We start from the raw sequence: 22,014 nt of genomic DNA, 5'->3' as shown, positions 1-22,014 counted from the left end.
GAATAAGACCAGAATCTTCTGTGTTTAATAACATTAAATTAAAGCCCTAACAGTCTAGTAGTGTTTTATCTAAGAGCAAGTATCCCTGAACGAAGTGATCTCACAAAAGGTAGGGCGATATTTGCTTATCTACGTAGACTCGTAATAATACGTCCGTCGCTCATCCGTACGAGTTATGGTTGACATACATTTCACATTGTTTTTTAGCCGAATTTGACCAAAAGTCATAAAACATTTTTTGGTCCTTATAAGTCTTATAACCTCAGGAATGCGTGGTTTAAATTAAAATCTGTCGGGTTACTCGCGCCCACGGTGTATAAAGGCAAATATATTTTTGAGATTAGTTAGTAGGTAGTTTTTGACGCGTAATTTGTATATCCCTAAGCCGTGACAAAAAAGTGTTTAGCTGAAATATACAACAAAATTTGTCCATCGCAAGTTATTATATTATATAGAAGATATTTATTCTCGCTGGCGTCTTCGATGATTCAGTTCGACGTTCCGGATAAATCTACTTATCTAAATATTATTATAAGTGATTTCTTGAAAATCGCACTTCGATAGCTATGAAACGGGTGTAAAACCGTCGTAAAGCGGTTCGATTCGGCTTTCGCAACATTTGTATATGGGTAGAGCTATTTTTGTGTTGCGAGTGGAATGGCGAGTGTCATAATATGTTTGTGGGGCTTATTGGTTTTGGCGGTGAGGATTATCCACTTTTAACATAATTTCTGGTACTCTAGAAAGTATCATAAGATTCATAAGTTTTGGAGGTTGTAAATATACTATATAAGGTACCGTTTTGTAATCCGATACTTTACCAGTGAAGCTGCGGTTGTCGTTGTAAAATTTCTTGGTGGTGGTTAAAAGTATATAGCTAGGAGATATTTTACCAATTACCTACTACAAGTATTATTAGTAAAGACATCGTAAGATTATTTTAAAATACTGGCGTGAAGTGGCGCAGAATAGGGCAGAGTGGCGCTCTCTTGTGTCAGAGGCTAAGATCCTTTTTTGGTCACCGAGCCAGTAAAGTAAGTTTAAGTAGACACACTTTATATAGTTTGTTCTCCTTATCCTGAATGGCTGTGTATTAAAGCTAATTGTTATCGTAAAAACTTGCTTCATCGAAATAAATACCCATATATTTTGTCAGCACTGAAATGGTTTCGTTAGTTATCAACTTATCAAATATGTTTTTTATGCAAGTTTACTTACAGCTTATAAGTTTACAGATATCAGCAGCATACAGCGAGGACACGACTCCGACAGGGAATGAAGTGAATCAAGAGGTAGACAAAGTGATAGAGGATGAGGTCACCAGCAAACTCAGTAAAGATCTGGCACTGAGTATCGAGAAGAAGTTCCTCGTGGACCTGGAGAAGTAGGTTTTAATGCCACAATACCAATTATAATGAGAAGAGAAGCAAGGGAAGGCTCCGGGCCTTCAGCCTTCCGCCGCAGTCGGCCTTCGGCCTGAAGCTCGCCCATTAAAGCGACGAAACACAGTACTTATAAAGCGACATTGTCCATGTATCTGTTAAGTATATGGTAAAAACTAAAAACCACATCAACAAAAATATTGTTTGTGTTCTTTCCAATGGATTGAAGCACACATCATCATCATAGATATCATAATCATCAGCCTACTCTCGTCCACTGCTGGACTTAGGCCTGTCCTATTGCACGCCGTTGAGCACGATTTGCGGTAACTCTGATCCAGCTCTTACCAGCCGCCTTGCAAAGGTCATCCACTCCATCTTATTTGAGGGCGTCCTACGCTACGTTTGCCGATACGCGGTGTCCACTCAAGTAAACGTTTCGGCAGGTCAGTGAACATGGTGCTGATGAAGATTCAGATGCTGCTACAGAATGGCACCACACACATCTTGGAGCGGCTGTCCGACCTTCAGGGGCAGTTAGAGGAGATCAGGAAGTCTACAGGAACAGAGGTTTCAATAAAGATGATATTCTTGCTATCTTCGATGAAACTATACTAGTCAATGTTGACCCTCCGTTTTTTTCTTGCATGAATGAATGATTTTTATACGAACCTAAAAAATGTCCCACTGGAGGACAAAGGTCTCTCTCCCACCATTTGGTCCTGGCTAATGCACACTCCCACTTCCACTTACTAGAATCCTGTCCAGAAAAACTTCTCTTGTTTCCTCCACTGGTTGCTGGTTGCTTTAAATATGTTATCGAAGAAAATTGTGTACATGTACATACATGACTTTACATTCAATAAATGAAATGACATGAAGGTCTTCCCCTCTAAGTTCCGTCCCACTTTTCCTCATACACTACAGAGGTACAGAGTGTATGTGGAAAAAAAGTCTCTATAAAAAAAGTCTGGTAATTTCTATTGCCACATACTCCAAAGAGCGTGAGAACGAGGGCACAACCCTACACAGGACACCGTGGGGACTATAGTCCTAGCCCTCTCGCGCACAAAAAGCGGCCTGTGCCTAGCAGTGGGGCGTATATAGGCTGAATTATTAAAGTCTACTGACGTATTTGCAGCTGGACACGTGTCTCAAAGAACGTGAGAATGAAACCGCCCAGCTAGCCGAGAAGGCGATGCATCAGATGGTGGTGTGCGGGTATGCCCTGATAGGGCACAACCCTAAACAGGCCGTCGGTGCGGTTATTACAATGAAGAACATGATCAAGACGCGTTTGCAGCCTGTAAGTACCAGAAATTGACATTATTTTCTTCTTAATTAAGTACTGTATTTCGTCTCGTTATATATATTCTCAAGAAAGGAATGAAAAACATAACAAAAGAAACTACAGCGCCAATAATACAAGAGGATCATACTATTTAAAGTTAACTTAATTCGTCCATTGAAGCTGAATTATGTCGCTCTGATATCGGCCTTTACTATCATCTGAATATAAACATTTATTTTTGGCTTCCCAAAACATTTTACTACGATTTTAAATGCTGCAACAGTTATAAGCAAAAGATGCTGTGGCCTGTTACTTTATCCGTTTGTATTTTCTTCTATTCTGCCGATTCTGCGACGCACTTGTGCAAATCTAATTTAGCAACCCGTTTCCAGGTCCGTGCACAGAAGAAGGAGCTAGACGAACTGCTGAAGGCTTGTGGCCACGAGCACAACTCTTTGAAGAAGGTCATCAAATGTGTCATCGCTAAGGTATTCATTTATGTAATGTTTTGATTCCTTACTGATTAGATATACTGATTACTGATTAGGTATACTATTAAGCATTATGAGACGTAAATCTGTCAAAGCCATTTTAAAGTCATCAATGTTACCATTCTTATCTCCATTTTTTTCTGCAGATTTTTTAATTCCTGCAGCTAGTGTTTGTCTCTATAAATTGACCCATAACCCATAGCTTAACCCTTAGGATTTAGTAATTTACCAATTCTGACTTATTTTACAATCGATTACACTATCTGCCAAACATGAAAAAGTCTAAATTTGGATACCTTACCCTGAATAAAAGTGCTTAAACATAAATGTGTGATAGATATTGTTTCTCAAAGTGGCAAGAAAATCTCAAACCCAAATCAGGTTAAACAATACCATGCACGCGTGTAAATTATTGAATAACAACTCAATGTATAAGTAATTTCATTTTGAAATAAGAATTTTAAAATAAGTAACTCACGGTTCCTTTCGCAATGCGTTCTTATTTGCGGTTCCCGGTAAACACGCATTCGTGTATTCTCCGTGTCTTTGATTTGTAATTTATGCGCCATGAACGCCGAGTATATTTTAGAATTATGTTTATTTCCCGCTCTGACACTTCGAGTGACGGACATGCTTGTGGATTTCTTTAACAACTGCGTTACGTTCGGTGTGCCTGTAAATGTTCGTGATGATAACCATGAGATATTTGGTGAGGCCAATTCGAATTCCGATATCAAAATGATGTCGTTTTGTTATTCGCTCGTAGTTTTTCGTACATCTATTGGCACGAGCGAGACATCATGGCATCATTTTGATATAGGAATGTAAGTTCGGATTGGCATCTAGGTAGCAGACTAAACAGACACCGCATTATGAAGCGATCACAAAAAGCCCAAGGTCACCTACGGTGAAATATTACATTTAAAATGCTGTTTCCTGAGCAACACTACTGAATTGCATCCTACAGTTCCTACTTACACCATTTTATACTATTATAGACCCACGTGTAGGGTTTGCAATCCGGATCCGGAATGTATGAAATTATCCGGATCTGGATCCGGATCCGCGGATCTTCCCATACATTTTGGATCCGTCGTGCAAACCCTACTGTGACTGGCCGTATGCCTATTACAAAATATTAGCCTAATTTGTTCATTACAAAACACAAAAACTAGAGAGAAATACCTTGAATACTAAGACCCTCTTCAGTCGCGTATTTCATACATGATTCCAATGAATAGTGTAACAATTACAACTTGAAGCACACGTTTTCATATTTTACCACTTGTGGTTTCATTAAATATATAACCCACTATAAAATTTTCGCTATTTAAATCAATAAATTGCGTAAAGTAATCATCTCAAGTTGAAACTAACCTAAATGCGTGAGCTTGTGGCATTGACAATGACATTGACAGCGTGACGTTCGGTCGTATTGAAGTCTGAACTCCTAGTACAGAGTTAATACAAACAGTCCAAAACTCCTAAGATTTTAAACTTCCCGCTACGTATTGAGTATGTTTGCTTCTGATGAACTTAAAATACTTCCACACGGAGGTATTTTTCGGAAAGAGACTAAAAGTATCTCAAAGTAAAATAATGCTTGCAGGTTCGTGCGTGTAGAAGGGCCATAAAGCGTTCCCTTTTATTATAATTTAGTCTACTCAAACTGACTACCCGACTATTGCCTGTGAATGTGTGCGTAGACATCATTGAGAATATCTCCGTCTTTCTCTAAGACGCAAGCGTGAAAGGGATAGATCTTGGTAGCATCGAACTTTACGAATGTGAACCTTAATATTACGGTCGTATGGCTTAGTAAACAAAATAGGACTTAGGATCTTTCTTCTTGAATCGAGCGTCGGCACCCGCCACAAGGCAAATGACCTCTTTCTCGGTTATGGTAGCCTGGTACTTTTGGTAAACGTTTGTCTTAATAAGTCACCGGTCGTAGGTTGCATAACGCTAATAGGTACGGGGCAAATGACCTCTCCCTCAGTTCTGGTATCCTGGTACTTTTGGTTAGCATAAATCGCTTGTTTCTCGTCCCCAGTCGCTACTATGTATCCATTATGTATCCAATATGTCCCCATTAGGTCTCCAGTATCCATTATGTATCCAGTATGTATCCAATATGTCCCAATTAGGTCTCCAGTATCCATTATGTATCCATTATGTATCCAATATGTCTCCAATAAGTCTCTTGTATCCAATACGTCCCCAATATGTATCCAGTCTCCAGTAGAGGGTATAAAAGGCCGGTGCGCGCCGCCGGCGGGGCATTCATTCTTCAACCATCGGACTAGCAGTGACTCTGGTTCTCGGGCGTTTAATATTCGGTAAGCAAAGTTCCTCTACAACTGTTACTATGTTTGTTTTCGCTTGGAATTATCCTGGTGAATTTAAGCGTGGAAATGGTGTCTGTGTTTGGTTTTGCGGGGACAATATCGTCGTAAAGCTGATCTTAGACTTTTGTGGAGATTCTTTGTTACCGAGTACGGGATTTAAATATAGTGAAGTTTCCTACGCAGTGTTTTTCTAAGTGCCGCCACGTTATGCAGGGACAATATCGTTGCATAACAGGGGCTTGGAAAGCGTGTCTGTGTTTGGTTTTACGGGGACAATATCGTCGTAAAGCTGAACTTAGGCTATTGTGGGGATTCTTTGCTGCTTTGTGTTGTTATAGTGAAGTTTTCTACACTGTGTTTTCTAAGTGCCGTCACGTTATGCAGGGACAATATCGTTGCATAGCAGGGACTTGGAAAGCGTGTCTGTGTTTGGTTTTATGGGGACAATATCGTCATAAAACTGAACTTAGATAATGGTGTCTAAGGGAATTTCACTTCTGTGTTTAGTTAGTTTAATTTTGTGTGGAGTTTGGTTCGTAAAATAGAACCTAGTTATTTTAGTGTTTTACTATGGGGTCTTTTGCTATATTTTTCAAAACCAGATCATTGTTTGGACTGACTGTTTGTCCGGCTGGACTGCTCACCCCTTGCGGTGTTAAATGTGAGCTGTCTAGGAGTCTTTTTGTTCCAAGATGAGGGTTATCTTGGCACCTTCTCTTTACCAACATAGAAGGTGAAAAACGTCTCCCTCCTTAGCTCTCCAATGTCCAGCTGTTAGATGAATAGTGGGGGTGTCACATGCGCACCATCCGGAGTAATCTGGGCCCATTTGAAATCTACAGTATTTGGAGGCTTCGTATATTAAATATATTTATTTATACCACTTATATACATACATAATAGGGACCTGTCTTACCCATGTTGCCACCCTGCCTCTGTGCAACCCGCCATGGGGGGAGACAAGCCCACGAGCTGTTAGGTTGCATTCTCGGAATCGCTCGCCGAACTCCTACAGCTTCTTAGTAGGGATACACTTGCGTATATTCCAAAGTACCAGGTCGATGGTAAGTACGAACTGTACTTTGGTTATACTAGAGTAGGGACAAGGGTAGGTTTAGGGTAAATTCACACACTAATTATTCGGAATTTAGGGTTCGTTTTAGTCTTGGTCTGTAAAATTGATATATTTCTCCTTTTAAAGAACTTCAACTACGGTCTCGCTATACTAAAATTGTGCGTAAATGAGTATAGGGTTTCAGTTGCTTAAATCTTCCAATATTTTAATTTATTTGGGGAAAATAATAAATGTATCTTATCTCTATTTTTATTTATGAAATTCTGGTTTTCTGGTGTAAAGACGAGGTACTGAGTATTACAATCATGTTTCTAAGGTATTTACACAATTAAATCTTAAATATCAAGTTGGGATTAGGAACACAGTCTATTCGGAGATAGAAAATCGACGTCTAGCTGTTTTAGGGAACCTTTGGCAGGCAAGAGTAATCCAAAGGATATTTTGAGTGAAATAATGCTCATCTTGATATTTCAGTCTCATAAAATATAGTATATTTTTAACAAATAAACTTAGTACTTCGTTTATACCTCTAAAAGACTAGAAATACAGTTTATATTTTAGTTCTGGGGAATGGAAATGGGATTCGCATTCCTAGTTTTTGAAATAAAAAAGAATAGTAATTTTGATGACTGATGGATACTTTGACACTTCTTTCCATAGCCATCTAGGTACGCATAGGTTCCGAAGTGTTGGTCATAGCCCGTCTGGCTAAAGAGTAGGGTAGGAGTTCCAATTGACCTTGCTGATTGGACTAGGAGCCCCCAGTCCTGCATCGAGCGTATGGGTAGCATATTTCGTATAGAAGCTGGTAGTTAATAATATTAAATTGAAATGCTAGGGTGTAAATGGGCATACCCCAGGAGTGCTACTCATATGTTATCCCGGAGGCTTAATAGATTGTGGCAGGCTTTTACCAACCCCATTTTTAAACTCATTTTATCAAACATATTTCTTTTATATTCATATTATCATATATGCTGCATTTACCTAAATAATATCATTTAAAGTAAAATATAACTCCATTTACATTACAATAATAAATTCTGGTAACTTTCAGTACTATTTCTGTATTTTAATAAATTATTCTAGTAAGTTACTCGTTAGCGTCATAATAAATGTGCTTCCAATATTATAATATACTTTTCCTAAAGTCCAGGTAATTGTAAATAAAATCAGAGTCCAAAATTTAGCTGATACTCATTAAAGAACCTAGGGTACCGCGGTTCACTTCGAGGGGTCCTAACGCTAGACTAGACGATCACGACTAAATCACATGGCCAAATTTCGGGGGTAAATCTAAAGGGGGTGTTTATATTATGGTTAGTTAAGTAAGTAAGTAAGTAGGTAGTGAGAGGTGACATTTTGGTTCCGTGACCAAGGGATCTAAAATGCACCTTTTAGGTTCATTTTGGATACCGAGGTTTCTAAAAATAAATAATAGAAAGTAGCCTTTATGGCTACATTTTGCTGACCGTGTTATGGAGTGGGTACACTTAGTTTGGACTCTGCTTTTATTGTGGTTTAAAAAAAAAAAGTCATGAAGCATTATCTTTATTATTCAATAGTCACTACGCATTGAAAAAATAAAATAAATAAATCCTTAAGAGTTACTGTTTAATAAAAATAAAAAAGTTTTATTATTTTCATTCATCATTCTTGCTGTTGGTAGGGATTCCTTTTTATATTCATGAGTTAGGATGATTACCATCAGAAAAAATCAATTTTAAGTCCATCTTCTTGCGTCATTGATATCTGAAAAATAAAGTAACAAAATTAAAGACATGTAGTATAACTTTAGCACTTACAACGGTTATTTTAAGCGAATACAATCAAACATTTCCCCTTGCGTCATAGATTCGTTAAGCAATTAGTTTTATCGCAAGTATCATTAATGATAATGAAATAAATAAATAAATATATCAGTCAGGACAATCTTTCGCATATCAACCTGGCCTCGGGCTAGGCAGAGCTTGTACGGTTGGTACTAGGCGGCGCAGTGCAAACTTGTATGGATAAGTATGTACATATGTATGTCAACCATAACGCGCGGGTAGATGCCTTTGTCTGGCAATATTCATAGGCAGGGTTGCTATAGATTAAGCTAAGAGGCTGTTGCCAATAATCTAGATATAAGGCTACCTAAGTTAATCTAGGATGTGGCTAGATAAGATATCTAGTTGTGTAAGAAGATATTCTTAAGTTGAGAAATCATGGGGGCGTAAATTGGTTCATTTCACGTAGAATTTCTGGAAATACTAAGGAACAGGGGGCGTCTCATCTTAAAAGCCAGCAACGCACTTACAACTCTCTGGTTTTGAAAAGGAAATGGTAATCATTTACCACCGGGTAAATTGCCTGTTCTTTTGCCTTCTATATCATAAAACAATATTAGCTACGCGCATGCGTTTAGATTTGTTAGATAGACAGCGATAAACAAAAATCGACACGTCCATTTTTTTTAAATACCGGGTTTTACTTTGATCTCTTTCAGTTTTTCAAGAAGAAATGTGGTTAAGTTGCTGTGCAAAGAGTAAAAATAAGGCAACAGGATACATTAGTCATAAGCATTATAAGTAGAATCATAACAAACTATGGAAACCATATAAAAAGTTAGTCTGTAATTAACAGAGGGTCGGTCAGAAAAGTAGGTTTATTTATAGAAACTTAGGTCAAATTGCGACCGAAATTACTTTCCGTTAACTGATATTTAAGTATATTTTACAGGGTCACCACAGTAGTGAGTCGTCTAAAAAAAAAAAAAAAAGAAACCAGAACGTAATCTTACCTTGTTTGCAGGAACGGTCTTTAAACTTTCAACAACATTTCTTTCACTTTGGCAGTAGTTCGACACATTAAACCGATTCGAATTTTGTTTTTCCATTTCATTTGTCTCGTAGTATGCTTGTCGGATTCCGCCATGACCGCCATAGGTGATAACATATAAAACTTTTGCAGACATTCTTAGCGTTATAGTTTTGTTCTTAAAATTAGTTTAGCGATTTAATTTAGCCATCGTAAACTCCTAAAGCGTCTTCTTTAAAAGTTTTGAAGAGAGGACACAGAAAAAAAGGTACGAAATACAACGGAACTTAGAAAGTTGACAGACACTAAAGTTACTATAGACAAATGTCTTCGAACGTTCCGTCCGTATCATTCCGATTTCATCAAATATTCTGATTTTCTAGTTGTAAAATGTGTCTATTAATATAAAATACATATTAAAACAACAAAATCTTTGCTGTTTTTTATTTATTTAAAATTCAATCACAGGTAAACAAATGAACACGACCATATTGTGTTGTTGGTTTGGTGTATTGTCGGGTGCGTTACAGCGTGTGTTATCATTTCGTCACATTGTGTATGCGGTCCATTGTAAAAGTCAGTTTACACGATCAATTTCATTTAGCATAGGAATAAATAAATATATAGATTGCCAATCATTACTTTATGAACATAGATAAATACGGATTAATTTTTAAGCAGAAAATTCCAACCGTTGTCATAAAATCAAGTACTGATTCCGTCTGTTGTCAAATTACAGTTTGATTTCTTTCTTTCTTCTTTCTGATATTTTTAGTTATGTAATATAGATGTCGTTAGTAGTCTAGAAATTCTCCGCAAACCTAGATTTATTTAGTTTCAATTTTGACAGATTCCGTTAACATTATTATTAGAGTTCGGAGGCCGAGGTCGCGGTGCGGTGCGGTAGTGTGTTAGGACCAATCATAGTGACGCTTTGCGAATGTTTTGTCTCTTTTGAACGTCCACGTATAGCACATCTGTAGGATTCTACCATCTATGGCGGACATAGATACAATAAGTGCAGACAGGACTAAATATTACTAACTTACTTCTAGTTGATAATTGTTCGTTTATATTGCTAATAATATAAAAGGGATAGGTTCTAAAAATCAATAAAATAAAATACAATATAGCGGAACGCGCGGGATTCAAGTTTTACTTCTGAAAGGCCGGGTTTTACGCATACATTTTTGGGTTTGCCGCCATTGCTACAGACAAACGTGGTTTGACAAGCTATACTTAGAATGTTACCTCTAGAATGTTTGTGACAGAACAGTTGTCAAAAGTTATTGTAAAGATGGAGGTTGTTTTTGTTTTTAAGGAATGGAAAAATAAGACTGGCTTGCTTTTAATGAAAATCTTTATGTAAGATAAATACGGATAGCTGTAAAGTTTAGGTTAAGTGCGTGTTAACAAATTACGGCCATAATGTCTGGTCAAATCGTGTTAAAATAAAACATGTCGGTTTTGTAAACGGTTCAACTTTGTTTTGGACAGAAATATGTTATTAGGCAGTATTACAATGGAATATACAGTGTTTTGAACAAAAATAGAAGTAGATGCTTACTCAGAGGAGGTTCTTAGTGAGTGGAAACGCGTATTTGAGTGAAAAAAAGGAGTTTATTTTGCAGACGCAAGACACGCAGTGTAAGAGTTCATTTTGTAAACAAAAAACTCTAAATTCAAGTAGTTTCATGTGGCAAATTTACATTAAAGTGGTTATTTTACGTGCTTTAGTGCAGTGTACATACGTACAGCGGTGAAAATAGTCAAGAAATAACACGTAAGTACAAATATTTTGATAATTAGACCCGGAACAATTGTAGGTTACGATCGTATATGAAATAATCTCTAAATCTCCTGTTCACATTACATAATAATGATTTGCATTCTAATTCCAATCCTTCGAACGTTCCAAAATATTAAACACATGCTTTTTTCTCGTTCAATAGCGGGTTTTTAAAGAATTCCGTGTGATTTGTTTGTGTGGTTTGTAGGTACAAAGTGTTTGTATTTACCATTTAATTGTTTGCGTTCCATTTTGTTTCCTTTATAAATAAAAATCTTTTTGTTAGTAAATATGCGCTTAATTACTTGAAAAATAAATCAAAACAAGTAAAAGTGTTCCTTTGAAACCCATTGCTAAATTTGTCCAGTTTTCTCAATGTTCAGTTAGCCTAGCGGTCTCAGTGTCGGACGAATGTATGGAGAAAATGCTTATGAATTCGAGTTCGAAGCCTGGGTAGTGAAAAATGTTTTAATTTTTATTGTGAATTTATGAGACATTTTGCAATTTTATTGCTGTATTTAGGATAATTTTAGAGCTTCATTTTATGTAATTTGTTTAAGTGACGTGGTATATTGAGGTATTTTTATTAGCAATACAAAATATTTTATGAAACAAAGACGAGTTATGAATTAAATTACGGTCAGTACTCAGTGGTTAAGGAACACCTATCTACGTACCTATCTACGTACCTATCTACGTACCTATCTGCGTACCTATCTACGTACCTATCTACGTACCTATCTGCGTACCTATCTATCTACCTATCTATCTACCTACCTATCTACCTACCTATCTACCTACCTATCTACCTACCTATCTACCTACCTATCTACCTACCTATCTACCTACCTATCTACCTACCTATCTATCTATCTACCTATCTACCTACCTATCTACCTACCTATCTACCTACCTATCTATCTACCTAGGTACCTACTTAGTTCTCAAGATACCTAGATGTTTAAAAGCATTGAATCGGGTTTTATTGAATATTTTATAGTGTAAATATAAGTGTTAAAACCAGTTCAGGTGAAGTGAAAAACGAAACTAACGATATTCAAATTGAGTGAGATAAACGTTGAGAAAAGTTTTAGTGTTACAGTGAGTTATGTGTATAAGTGCATACTAAGGCTTTGGAATTTTTGGATATTTTAGTCACGATGCCCGTTGGCAACCGGATAAACTGGACAAGATGGTTGTGCCATCGATTTGGAGGAGAAGAGACAGCATCCAGTCTTCAAGCTGCTAGTGTAACTAAGAAACAACAAGCATTACTGTTCCTGTGGCTACCATCCTAAGGACTACAGAGAACTTTCAAGACACGTTTTTCGGGATAGAAGATACAGGCCAAGAAGAAATACCTAAACATAAGCTTTTGAATGTTCAATAGGAAATTCAATGGTTTTAAAACTTAGTTTTTTCATTATAATTTAATATGAGGTAGTTAAAATCGTATAAAAAAGGGGATTGTTTCGCGCAAAATATGTTGTCGATTTCAAAAACCCCAGTTAACATGAAGGGATAGCATTGTTGTATGTTGTAGGGCATAGCTATTTGGTGTCAACGTAAGTGCGACAGGTAAATGACCTTAGGGAAAAAAATGCATTAAAAATAAAACGAATCAACCTATAAAGTTCATAAAATAAATCGTTATTTGAGTATGTTTAGTTGCATATATTGTAGTTTACTATTATTTATGATTCATGGTCATCATCATAATCAACTTTATAAATGTCATATATGGAATGTTCAGTATTGTACTGGGGAATAATTTCCGATAAATTTTAACTTGGGGCTTTCTTGCTTTGATCTTATCTGTTACCTTTATACGAGCAGTTCATGTGTATTTGTATGTTTCGGGGATCTCGGAAGCAGCTCTAACGATTTCGATGGGGTTTTCTATTTAGGGATTGCGGGGGCGAGGGATCGATTAGGCTGGCTCTTGACTCAGGGGGGCGCGCATTTTCGAGTTTTATATTTATGTATTCCTAGCGGGGCTGGGTATCCCAGATATTTTTGTTTATTCGTAAACACGTTTTGAAAGATTTTGACTACCCAATGGGCTAATCGTATAAAGGAAATGTACAAGTACAAGTAGAGTCGAGTTAAATGTACGAAACTCATTCTAGTTTTGTTCGATTATATTTTTTTTTATAAGAGGCGAACAAAGCCTTGTAACAAAGTTACCCAGTGTTAAAGTGCTTAGGTCGGAATCGCATGACAATCAGCCGGTACACGGTTATTGGTTCGGCGATTTTAAAGAAATATTTGCGCGCTGCAAACAGCCATATAAATTATCTGGGCTTGACAGTGAAATATAATAGCGCTTCTCAAAATTAATTCCATTAATTGTATGTACAGTCAGCAGTAGTATTCGCTTGTTCTTTTCTCTAATCCTCATGACTAAGGGTCGAGACCATCTGAGGTCGTTACTTTGTTCACCCAAACCTTCCACTCTGCAGACGCCTGTGCAGATCGCTATTCTCTATCCTTATTTATTTTCACTTAGCAATTAAAGTTATACGCAGATGGGTCGTTTCCTCTGCCACCTGCGACTAACTGTATTCTTCTAACGTTGATTTACTGCATAATTTGGATGTTTCTTTCTTTCCAAAAATAGATCATGATTAATAAATAACGAGTAAAATTAAAAATAGGGTAGGCTCGGGTATAGTGCCATTGCCATAGTTTTTTTTCATTAATAAAGAAGTAAAATAAAAAATAATTAAAGGGTAGGCTCGGGATAAGTGCCAGAGATTTTTTTTTTAAATCATCTAAAACTAGACATAATGAGCTTTTATTTGAACAGGGCGGTATTGTTTTTGTTTCAAGTACATATGTAACTATATCCTTGATTTCTATTATTTCATTTTGATTACATAACAAGGCCTTGGCTGTCTGTTTCAATCGTGTGAAAGTGTAACTGAGGAGGAATGCGTTGAGTACTTATAATTATTAGTTTATGTGAATTTATGAGAGGGATGTATGATTATGAGATGATGGATGCCTAGTGGACGTATGTACCTTTATTGGAAAAAATGGATTGATGCAGATAGACAATGGCTAGAGTGTAATCAAACTAGATTTGTCGGTATTTTCAGGGGATCAATCAGGGGTGGGGGAAGGGGAAACACAACTAGCCAGGAAAAATCTTATCAGTAGGTTAAAATCCAATGGATTAACCCATTTACAGGGTATATTTTTATGGCTAGTACTCCACAAGGTAATAAAACTTTCACGAAACCACTCACTCGTCTTGGATGAGATATATCGGCATTCGACATATTCTGATGAGCCGTGAGCGTCCAGAAAGGGCGAGGCTCTTTTCAAGAGGTTATAATTATTTAATTATTTAATGTATTCACACTTTTATGTTGTTTTATTGGTGGTATGACTTATAATTTTTCTAATTTGGATTAATGATTCTTTGATTTTATATGTTTATCGTATCATGTTGAGGTACTTGTGTCAATTTTAAGTTTGTTTTCTATAAAAAAAAAAAAACACACCCAAACAAACTTAAAGGTCGGTGTATTTTATTCAAATACGAGACATATGCCAAGAAAACGTGGCTGGGGGTGATAAGGCAAAGAAGTTTGGTTTGAATTCTGGCAATGGAGATTGAAAGCTCCGTACTTATAAAAATTAAAGGTCTCTTCGTTTTGCTTGGGAAGTTTTTGCTGTCTCATCAGATGCTCTTCTACGGAAGTGTACGGCGCTAAAGGTAGAGACAGGAGTAATACCCGTGCTGCCGGGTTGAGCTAGCAAGAACGGGTTAACTAGTAACCTGCCAGACCCACAATCTGGTTATCTTTGGCGGAGCGAGGTGACTGGGGAAAGAGTTGTCATGGTTCATTGACAGAGTTCTGATGGACTGATTTCAAAGCTGAGTCACTAGCGGTCACTTAGTATTGAGACACACACTACACGTTTAGAAAAGGGGGGGATATTTCCGACTAATCTAGAGTAGATTGAAGTTTTTTACAAATTACTGTTGTAATTCATAAAACACTTAAATCGGGGGCGAACTGTGACTGGCCGTATGCCTATTACAAAATATTAGCCTAATTTGTTCATTACAAAACACAAAAACTAGAGAGAAATACCTTGAATACTAAGACCCTCTTCAGTCGCGTATTTCATACATGATTCCAATGAATAGTGTAACAATTACAACTTGAAGCACACGTTTTCATATTTTACCACTTGTGGTTTCATTAAATATATAACCCACTATAAAATTTTCGCTATTTAAATCAATAAATTGCGTAAAGTAATCATCTCAAGTTGAAACTAACCTAAATGCGTGAGCTTGTGGCATTGACAATGACATTGACAGCGTGACGTTCGGTCGTATTGAAGTCTGAACTCCTAGTACAGAGTTAATACAAACAGTCCAAAACTCCTAAGATTTTAAACTTCCCGCTACGTATTGAGTATGTTTGCTTCTGATGAACTTAAAATACTTCCACACGGAGGTATTTTTCGGAAAGAGACTAAAAGTATCTCAAAGTAAAATAATGCTTGCAGGTTCGTGCGTGTAGAAGGGCCATAAAGCGTTCCCTTTTATTATAATTTAGTCTACTCAAACTGACTACCCGACTATTGCCTGTGAATGTGTGCGTAGACATCATTGAGAATATCTCCGTCTTTCTCTAAGACGCAAGCGTGAAAGGGATAGATCTTGGTAGCATCGAACTTTACGAATGTGAACCTTAATATTACGGTCGTATGGCTTAGTAAACAAAATAGGACTTAGGATCTTTCTTCTTGAATCGAGCGTCGGCACCCGCCACAAGGCAAATGACCTCTTTCTCGGTTATGGTAGCCTGGTACTTTTGGTAAACGTTTGTCTTAATAAGTCACCGGTCGTAGGTTGCATAACGCTAATAGGTACGGGGCAAATGACCTCTCCCTCAGTTCTGGTATCCTGGTACTTTTGGTTAGCATAAATCGCTTGTTTCTCGTCCCCAGTCGCTACTATGTATCCATTATGTATCCAATATGTCCCCATTAGGTCTCCAGTATCCATTATGTATCCAGTATGTATCCAATATGTCCCAATTAGGTCTCCAGTATCCATTATGTATCCATTATGTATCCAATATGTCTCCAATAAGTCTCTTGTATCCAATACGTCCCCAATATGTATCCAGTCTCCAGTAGAGGGTATAAAAGGCCGGTGCGCGCCGCCGGCGGGGCATTCATTCTTCAACCATCGGACTAGCAGTGACTCTGGTTCTCGGGCGTTTAATATTCGGTAAGCAAAGTTCCTCTACAACTGTTACTATGTTTGTTTTCGCTTGGAATTATCCTGGTGAATTTAAGCGTGGAAATGGTGTCTGTGTTTGGTTTTGCGGGGACAATATCGTCGTAAAGCTGATCTTAGACTTTTGTGGAGATTCTTTGTTACCGAGTACGGGATTTAAATATAGTGAAGTTTCCTACGCAGTGTTTTTCTAAGTGCCGCCACGTTATGCAGGGACAATATCGTTGCATAACAGGGGCTTGGAAAGCGTGTCTGTGTTTGGTTTTACGGGGACAATATCGTCGTAAAGCTGAACTTAGGCTATTGTGGGGATTCTTTGCTGCTTTGTGTTGTTATAGTGAAGTTTTCTACACTGTGTTTTCTAAGTGCCGTCACGTTATGCAGGGACAATATCGTTGCATAGCAGGGACTTGGAAAGCGTGTCTGTGTTTGGTTTTATGGGGACAATATCGTCATAAAACTGAACTTAGATAATGGTGTCTAAGGGAATTTCACTTCTGTGTTTAGTTAGTTTAATTTTGTGTGGAGTTTGGTTCGTAAAATAGAACCTAGTTATTTTAGTGTTTTACTATGGGGTCTTTTGCTATATTTTTCAAAACCAGATCATTGTTTGGACTGACTGTTTGTCCGGCTGGACTGCTCACCCCTTGCGGTGTTAAATGTGAGCTGTCTAGGAGTCTTTTTGTTCCAAGATGAGGGTTATCTTGGCACCTTCTCTTTACCAACATAGAAGGTGAAAAACGTCTCCCTCCTTAGCTCTCCAATGTCCAGCTGTTAGATGAATAGTGGGGGTGTCACATGCGCACCATCCGGAGTAATCTGGGCCCATTTGAAATCTACAGTATTTGGAGGCTTCGTATATTAAATATATTTATTTATACCACTTATATACATACATAATAGGGACCTGTCATGTTGCCACCCTGCCTCTGTGCAACCCGCCATGGGGGGAGACAAGCCCACGAGCTGTTAGGTTGCATTCTCGGAATCGCTCGCCGAACTCCTACAGCTTCTTAGTAGGGATACACTTGCGTATATTCCAAAGTACCAGGTCGATGGTAAGTACGAACTGTACTTTGGTTATACTAGAGTAGGGACAAGGGTAGGTTTAGGGTAAATTCACACACTAATTATTCGGAATTTAGGGTTCGTTTTAGTCTTGGTCTGTAAAATTGATATATTTCTCCTTTTAAAGAACTTCAACTACGGTCTCGCTATACTAAAATTGTGCGTAAATGAGTATAGGGTTTCAGTTGCTTAAATCTTCCAATATTTTAATTTATTTGGGGAAAATAATAAATGTATCTTATCTCTATTTTTATTTATGAAATTCTGGTTTTCTGGTGTAAAGACGAGGTACTGAGTATTACAATCATGTTTCTAAGGTATTTACACAATTAAATCTTAAATATCAAGTTGGGATTAGGAACACAGTCTATTCGGAGATAGAAAATCGACGTCTAGCTGTTTTAGGGAACCTTTGGCAGGCAAGAGTAATCCAAAGGATATTTTGAGTGAAATAATGCTCATCTTGATATTTCAGTCTCATAAAATATAGTATATTTTTAACAAATAAACTTAGTACTTCGTTTATACCTCTAAAAGACTAGAAATACAGTTTATATTTTAGTTCTGGGGAATGGAAATGGGATTCGCATTCCTAGTTTTTGAAATAAAAAAGAATAGTAATTTTGATGACTGATGGATACTTTGACACTTCTTTCCATAGCCATCTAGGTACGCATAGGTTCCGAAGTGTTGGTCATAGCCCGTCTGGCTAAAGAGTAGGGTAGGAGTTCCAATTGACCTTGCTGATTGGACTAGGAGCCCCCAGTCCTGCATCGAGCGTATGGGTAGCATATTTCGTATAGAAGCTGGTAGTTAATAATATTAAATTGAAATGCTAGGGTGTAAATGGGCATACCCCAGGAGTGCTACTCATATGTTATCCCGGAGGCTTAATAGATTGTGGCAGGCTTTTACCAACCCCATTTTTAAACTCATTTTATCAAACATATTTCTTTTATATTCATATTATCATATATGCTGCATTTACCTAAATAATATCATTTAAAGTAAAATATAACTCCATTTACATTACAATAATAAATTCTGGTAACTTTCAGTACTATTTCTGTATTTTAATAAATTATTCTAGTAAGTTACTCGTTAGCGTCATAATAAATGTGCTTCCAATATTATAATATACTTTTCCTAAAGTCCAGGTAATTGTAAATAAAATCAGAGTCCAAAATTTAGCTGATACTCATTAAAGAACCTAGGGTACCGCGGTTCACTTCGAGGGGTCCTAACGCTAGACTAGACGATCACGACTAAATCACATGGCCAAATTTCGGGGGTAAATCTAAAGGGGGTGTTTATATTATGGTTAGTTAAGTAAGTAAGTAAGTAGGTAGTGAGAGGTGACACTACCCACGTGTAATTGTGCGTCACCCATATAGGTACTAGGGTTTGCTCCCGGTACTGAGTTTGTATGGCGAGAACCGGGAACCTACATTTTGTACATTTTGTAGCATTTTGTAGCAGTCGCGCGATATTAGTACTAGCGATCCGCCCCGGCTTCGCACGGGTTAACAAATTGTACATAAACCTTCCTCTTGAATCTATCTATTAAAAAAAAACCGTATCAAAATCCGTTGCGTAGTTTTAAAGATCTAAGCATACATAGGAACAGACAGACAGCGGGAAGCGACTTTGTTTTATACTAGGTATGTAGTGATGATGAACGACAGTTGCTATGCGTAGTATAGTGACCACGAGTTGTTCCTCACGCTCTTTGTAGGTATTTTGAGCAGATACGTCTACATCTTTTCATTGAGCATATTATTTTCTCCCACCTACACACACGGTTACTGGAATAGCGAAACTCTATCTAGGTCACGTGGGTAGATCTGTCACGGATCGTGCTAACATCCGTGGTAGTGTCGAAATATCGTCTATGGTTCAAATTCGCTGATATTAACTTTTTTTAAATAATTAAATAATCCATTGGAATATCCACAGGTCACTGTTTATAGTATTTTTCAAACGGCATATGGATGTCATCAATTTAGATGTAATGTAAATCTCGCAAAATAGTGTTGATATGACATACGTCACCGTACCCATACTGTAGGAAATTTTAACTCGTTCAAGTTTGTGTTATTCCTTCTTTACATTTCTTTTTTTTTTTCATTTAAGACCACACCACAGAAGTGAACTTTTTTTGAGATAGAGCCTAAGAGACTAACGGACAGCGTGAGCTTGGAAATAGGGGTCCAATTGTTTGAGTACGGTACCCTAAAAAGTATTCAACTCAACCTATATACAGAATATTTTTTAGGCTAGTCGTATTAAAAATAAATTTACATTTCCTCATGGATAGTTCGTTTACGTTTCAGTCGCCCATAGTAAAGGCCGCCATGATGGACGTGACCAGCCAACTGATGGAGGGTGTAGTGGAACTGACCAAGGTACTCGCCCATGGCGCCATGCATGAAGCCTGCCTCATAGAAGTCATCAGAACAGTCGAAGAGGAAGCCTTTGGGCTCGTCAGCAAAGTTAGAAATTGTGCATTTGGAAACTTTACTGAGGAAGCTAACAAATTTATAGAAGAAAACAACGCAACAGTACTCGATATGCCTACAAAGAAGAGTCGTAAAATTAAAGTAGATCCTAATAAGAAAGAAGTTGTAGAAATGAAACAATTAATCAGGAGAATGCTAAGTGAGGATAACGTTAACGATTTAGACAAACGTTTTAAAAAGAAGTTGAAAAAACTGCAAGATGATCTCACATCTGGTGAAACCGAAGCCAATGCAACATCCAATGTAAATGTCACTTTAAATGATGCTAAAGAAGATTTGAACAGCACTTCATTTGTTTCAACAGTTATTTCAAATGATATCTAAAACATTATGTGAGATGTTTTTATTTCAATATCAGCTTGTAGAACACGTTTTATTTCAAAACATATTAGAAAATCTAAAAATATACTCGCTTTATTATTTGACGCTGTTGATGTGATAAATCGTTAAAATAATATATCGTCTGATAAATGGATTGCCATAAACTCTGGAAAATAATATTTTAGAGCTATAATGATGAAACCAGCTCTGGTAAATATTTCGTGAGTTCCAAAAAAAATATCATGACATGGATTGTATTATTTGACATAAACTTTCACGATTTAAACATTGTTAAACTTAAACTAAAGTCCCATTTTCCTGGAGCGGTGATACTAGTTTTAAATTCATCAGATTGGCGAAAAATTGTCTGGTCTGGACTCCACTTTACTGATAATTCGACTACTTGACGTTAGATGTCGACTACGAAATAACTCGCATTTTGGTAAGAAAACTGATGTATGGATTTAGCACTCTTTCTTCTATATCGTCAGAGGTGACAAACAAAAGTCACTAAGTACCTCCACAAGTTCATAGCCATAGTGAACCATATTAGTACGAAAAGAAGGTTGATTTTTGTTTAAATATTTTATAGTAATTAGTAACTTTTGCTTGTCATCTGACGATATCTTTATGTCCCGAATCCACTGTCATCGCTACTATTTACGCTATCTCCCGAAGGAGGTTGCGGCAATGCGTGAACTCCGGCGCATGTTCTAAACATTTTTTGTTTATGTTACTGATGGGTAAGGATTATTGAGGGTAAACGTATCATACGAAGATAATTTTTGGCTATGCTTTGTAAAATATGGTTTAATACTGTAAAGAAGAAAGAACAGTTAATGATATAGGTACTGCAATAAAATTGTGAACACATCACACACATCAGCACATCACTATCAAAAATATAAAATCGTGTAAGCAAAAATGTTTTACCAGCTCTAAAATATTTTACATCCCTCTCTAAAATATTTACTTAACTTAGCTTGAAGGATATTATTGGCGCATTATACCTATTATTATTATTGTTTCTTTTGCTCATTAAAGTGTAATATTATTAATATTGGTAGCTTATTATGCACTAAACTAAAACCAACAGCTAACCTATGGAAGTGTGCAGCTAATGAAGTAATCTTGAAATGCGTTTAACCATTATTTAGCCAAAACCCGGCAATCTATCTTACTAAAAGCAACTACCGAACTAAATAATTTTAGTAGTATGTATGTATGTTTATGTATTGTATTATTGTTGTAGAATTAAAATTTAAAGTTATTCTTTCTAGTTTAAATTTAGTTTTTTTGCACCTCCTAATCATATCATTTTTCATTTCTCCACTACCTAAAGGTGGTCTGGAAGAGATCGCTCTTTAGCGATAAGACCGCCTGTTGTTTACCTCTGTCTTCATGTATTATTTGTGTTTCCATGTACATTTATTTTGAGGTTGTGCAATAAAGAGGATTTGTATTGTATTGTATTGTATTGTACCGAACAACGATGTGCTCTACGTGCACTTAGACGTTGGCGAAACGATCAAACATTTTGTGAAGGCCATTTTTTTAAAGAAATCAACTGAACTGAGTTTGAGTCTTGTCTAAGATTATCCCATAACACTTAAGCCAATTCACAAAGGGTTCCCCCATATATGTCGACGTGGAATCGAC

At 37.0% G+C, this 22,014-nt stretch overlaps 2 protein-coding genes across 4 annotated transcripts in view; one reads left to right on the top strand and one right to left on the bottom strand.

Moving 5' to 3' along the window:
- Window positions 1–22,014, bottom strand: part of LOC134661544 (uncharacterized) — a 63,766-nt gene that overhangs the window by 24,982 nt on the left and 16,770 nt on the right. The gene's annotated exons all lie outside the window — the stretch shown is intronic.
- LOC134662024 (uncharacterized) lies at window positions 561–20,440 on the top strand. 2 transcript variants are annotated; one of them, XM_063518279.1, is made up of 6 exons: window positions 561–702; window positions 1,236–1,384; window positions 1,829–1,952; window positions 2,524–2,688; window positions 3,066–3,161; window positions 19,849–20,440. In XM_063518279.1, exons 1-6 carry the CDS (start codon window positions 658–660, stop codon window positions 20,356–20,358), a joined length of 1,089 nt encoding a protein of 362 aa, XP_063374349.1. In that variant the 5' UTR covers window positions 561–657; the 3' UTR covers window positions 20,359–20,440. The 2 variants fall into 2 exon arrangements, with proteins under 2 accessions (XP_063374349.1, XP_063374348.1); XM_063518278.1 differs by having other exon boundaries at window positions 575–702; window positions 1,221–1,384.

Source organism: Cydia amplana, chromosome 2, assembly GCF_948474715.1.
Source record: "Cydia amplana chromosome 2, ilCydAmpl1.1, whole genome shotgun sequence".
In the NCBI taxonomy this organism is placed as follows: domain Eukaryota; kingdom Metazoa; phylum Arthropoda; class Insecta; order Lepidoptera; family Tortricidae; genus Cydia; species Cydia amplana.
Note: the sequence above shows the minus strand (reverse complement) of the source record. Positions and strands in the feature narration are given on the sequence as shown.

Coding starts and splice junctions, on each gene's coding strand:
- LOC134662024 (XM_063518278.1), top strand. CDS start 658: ATGGCGAGTGTCATAATATGTTTGTGGGGCTTATTGGTTTTGGCG. Junction 703..1,220: donor GGGGCTTATTGGTTTTGGCG/GTGAGGATTATC, acceptor GTTTACTTACAG/CTTATAAGTTTACAGATATC. Junction 1,385..1,828: donor TTCCTCGTGGACCTGGAGAA/GTAGGTTTTAAT, acceptor ACGTTTCGGCAG/GTCAGTGAACATGGTGCTGA.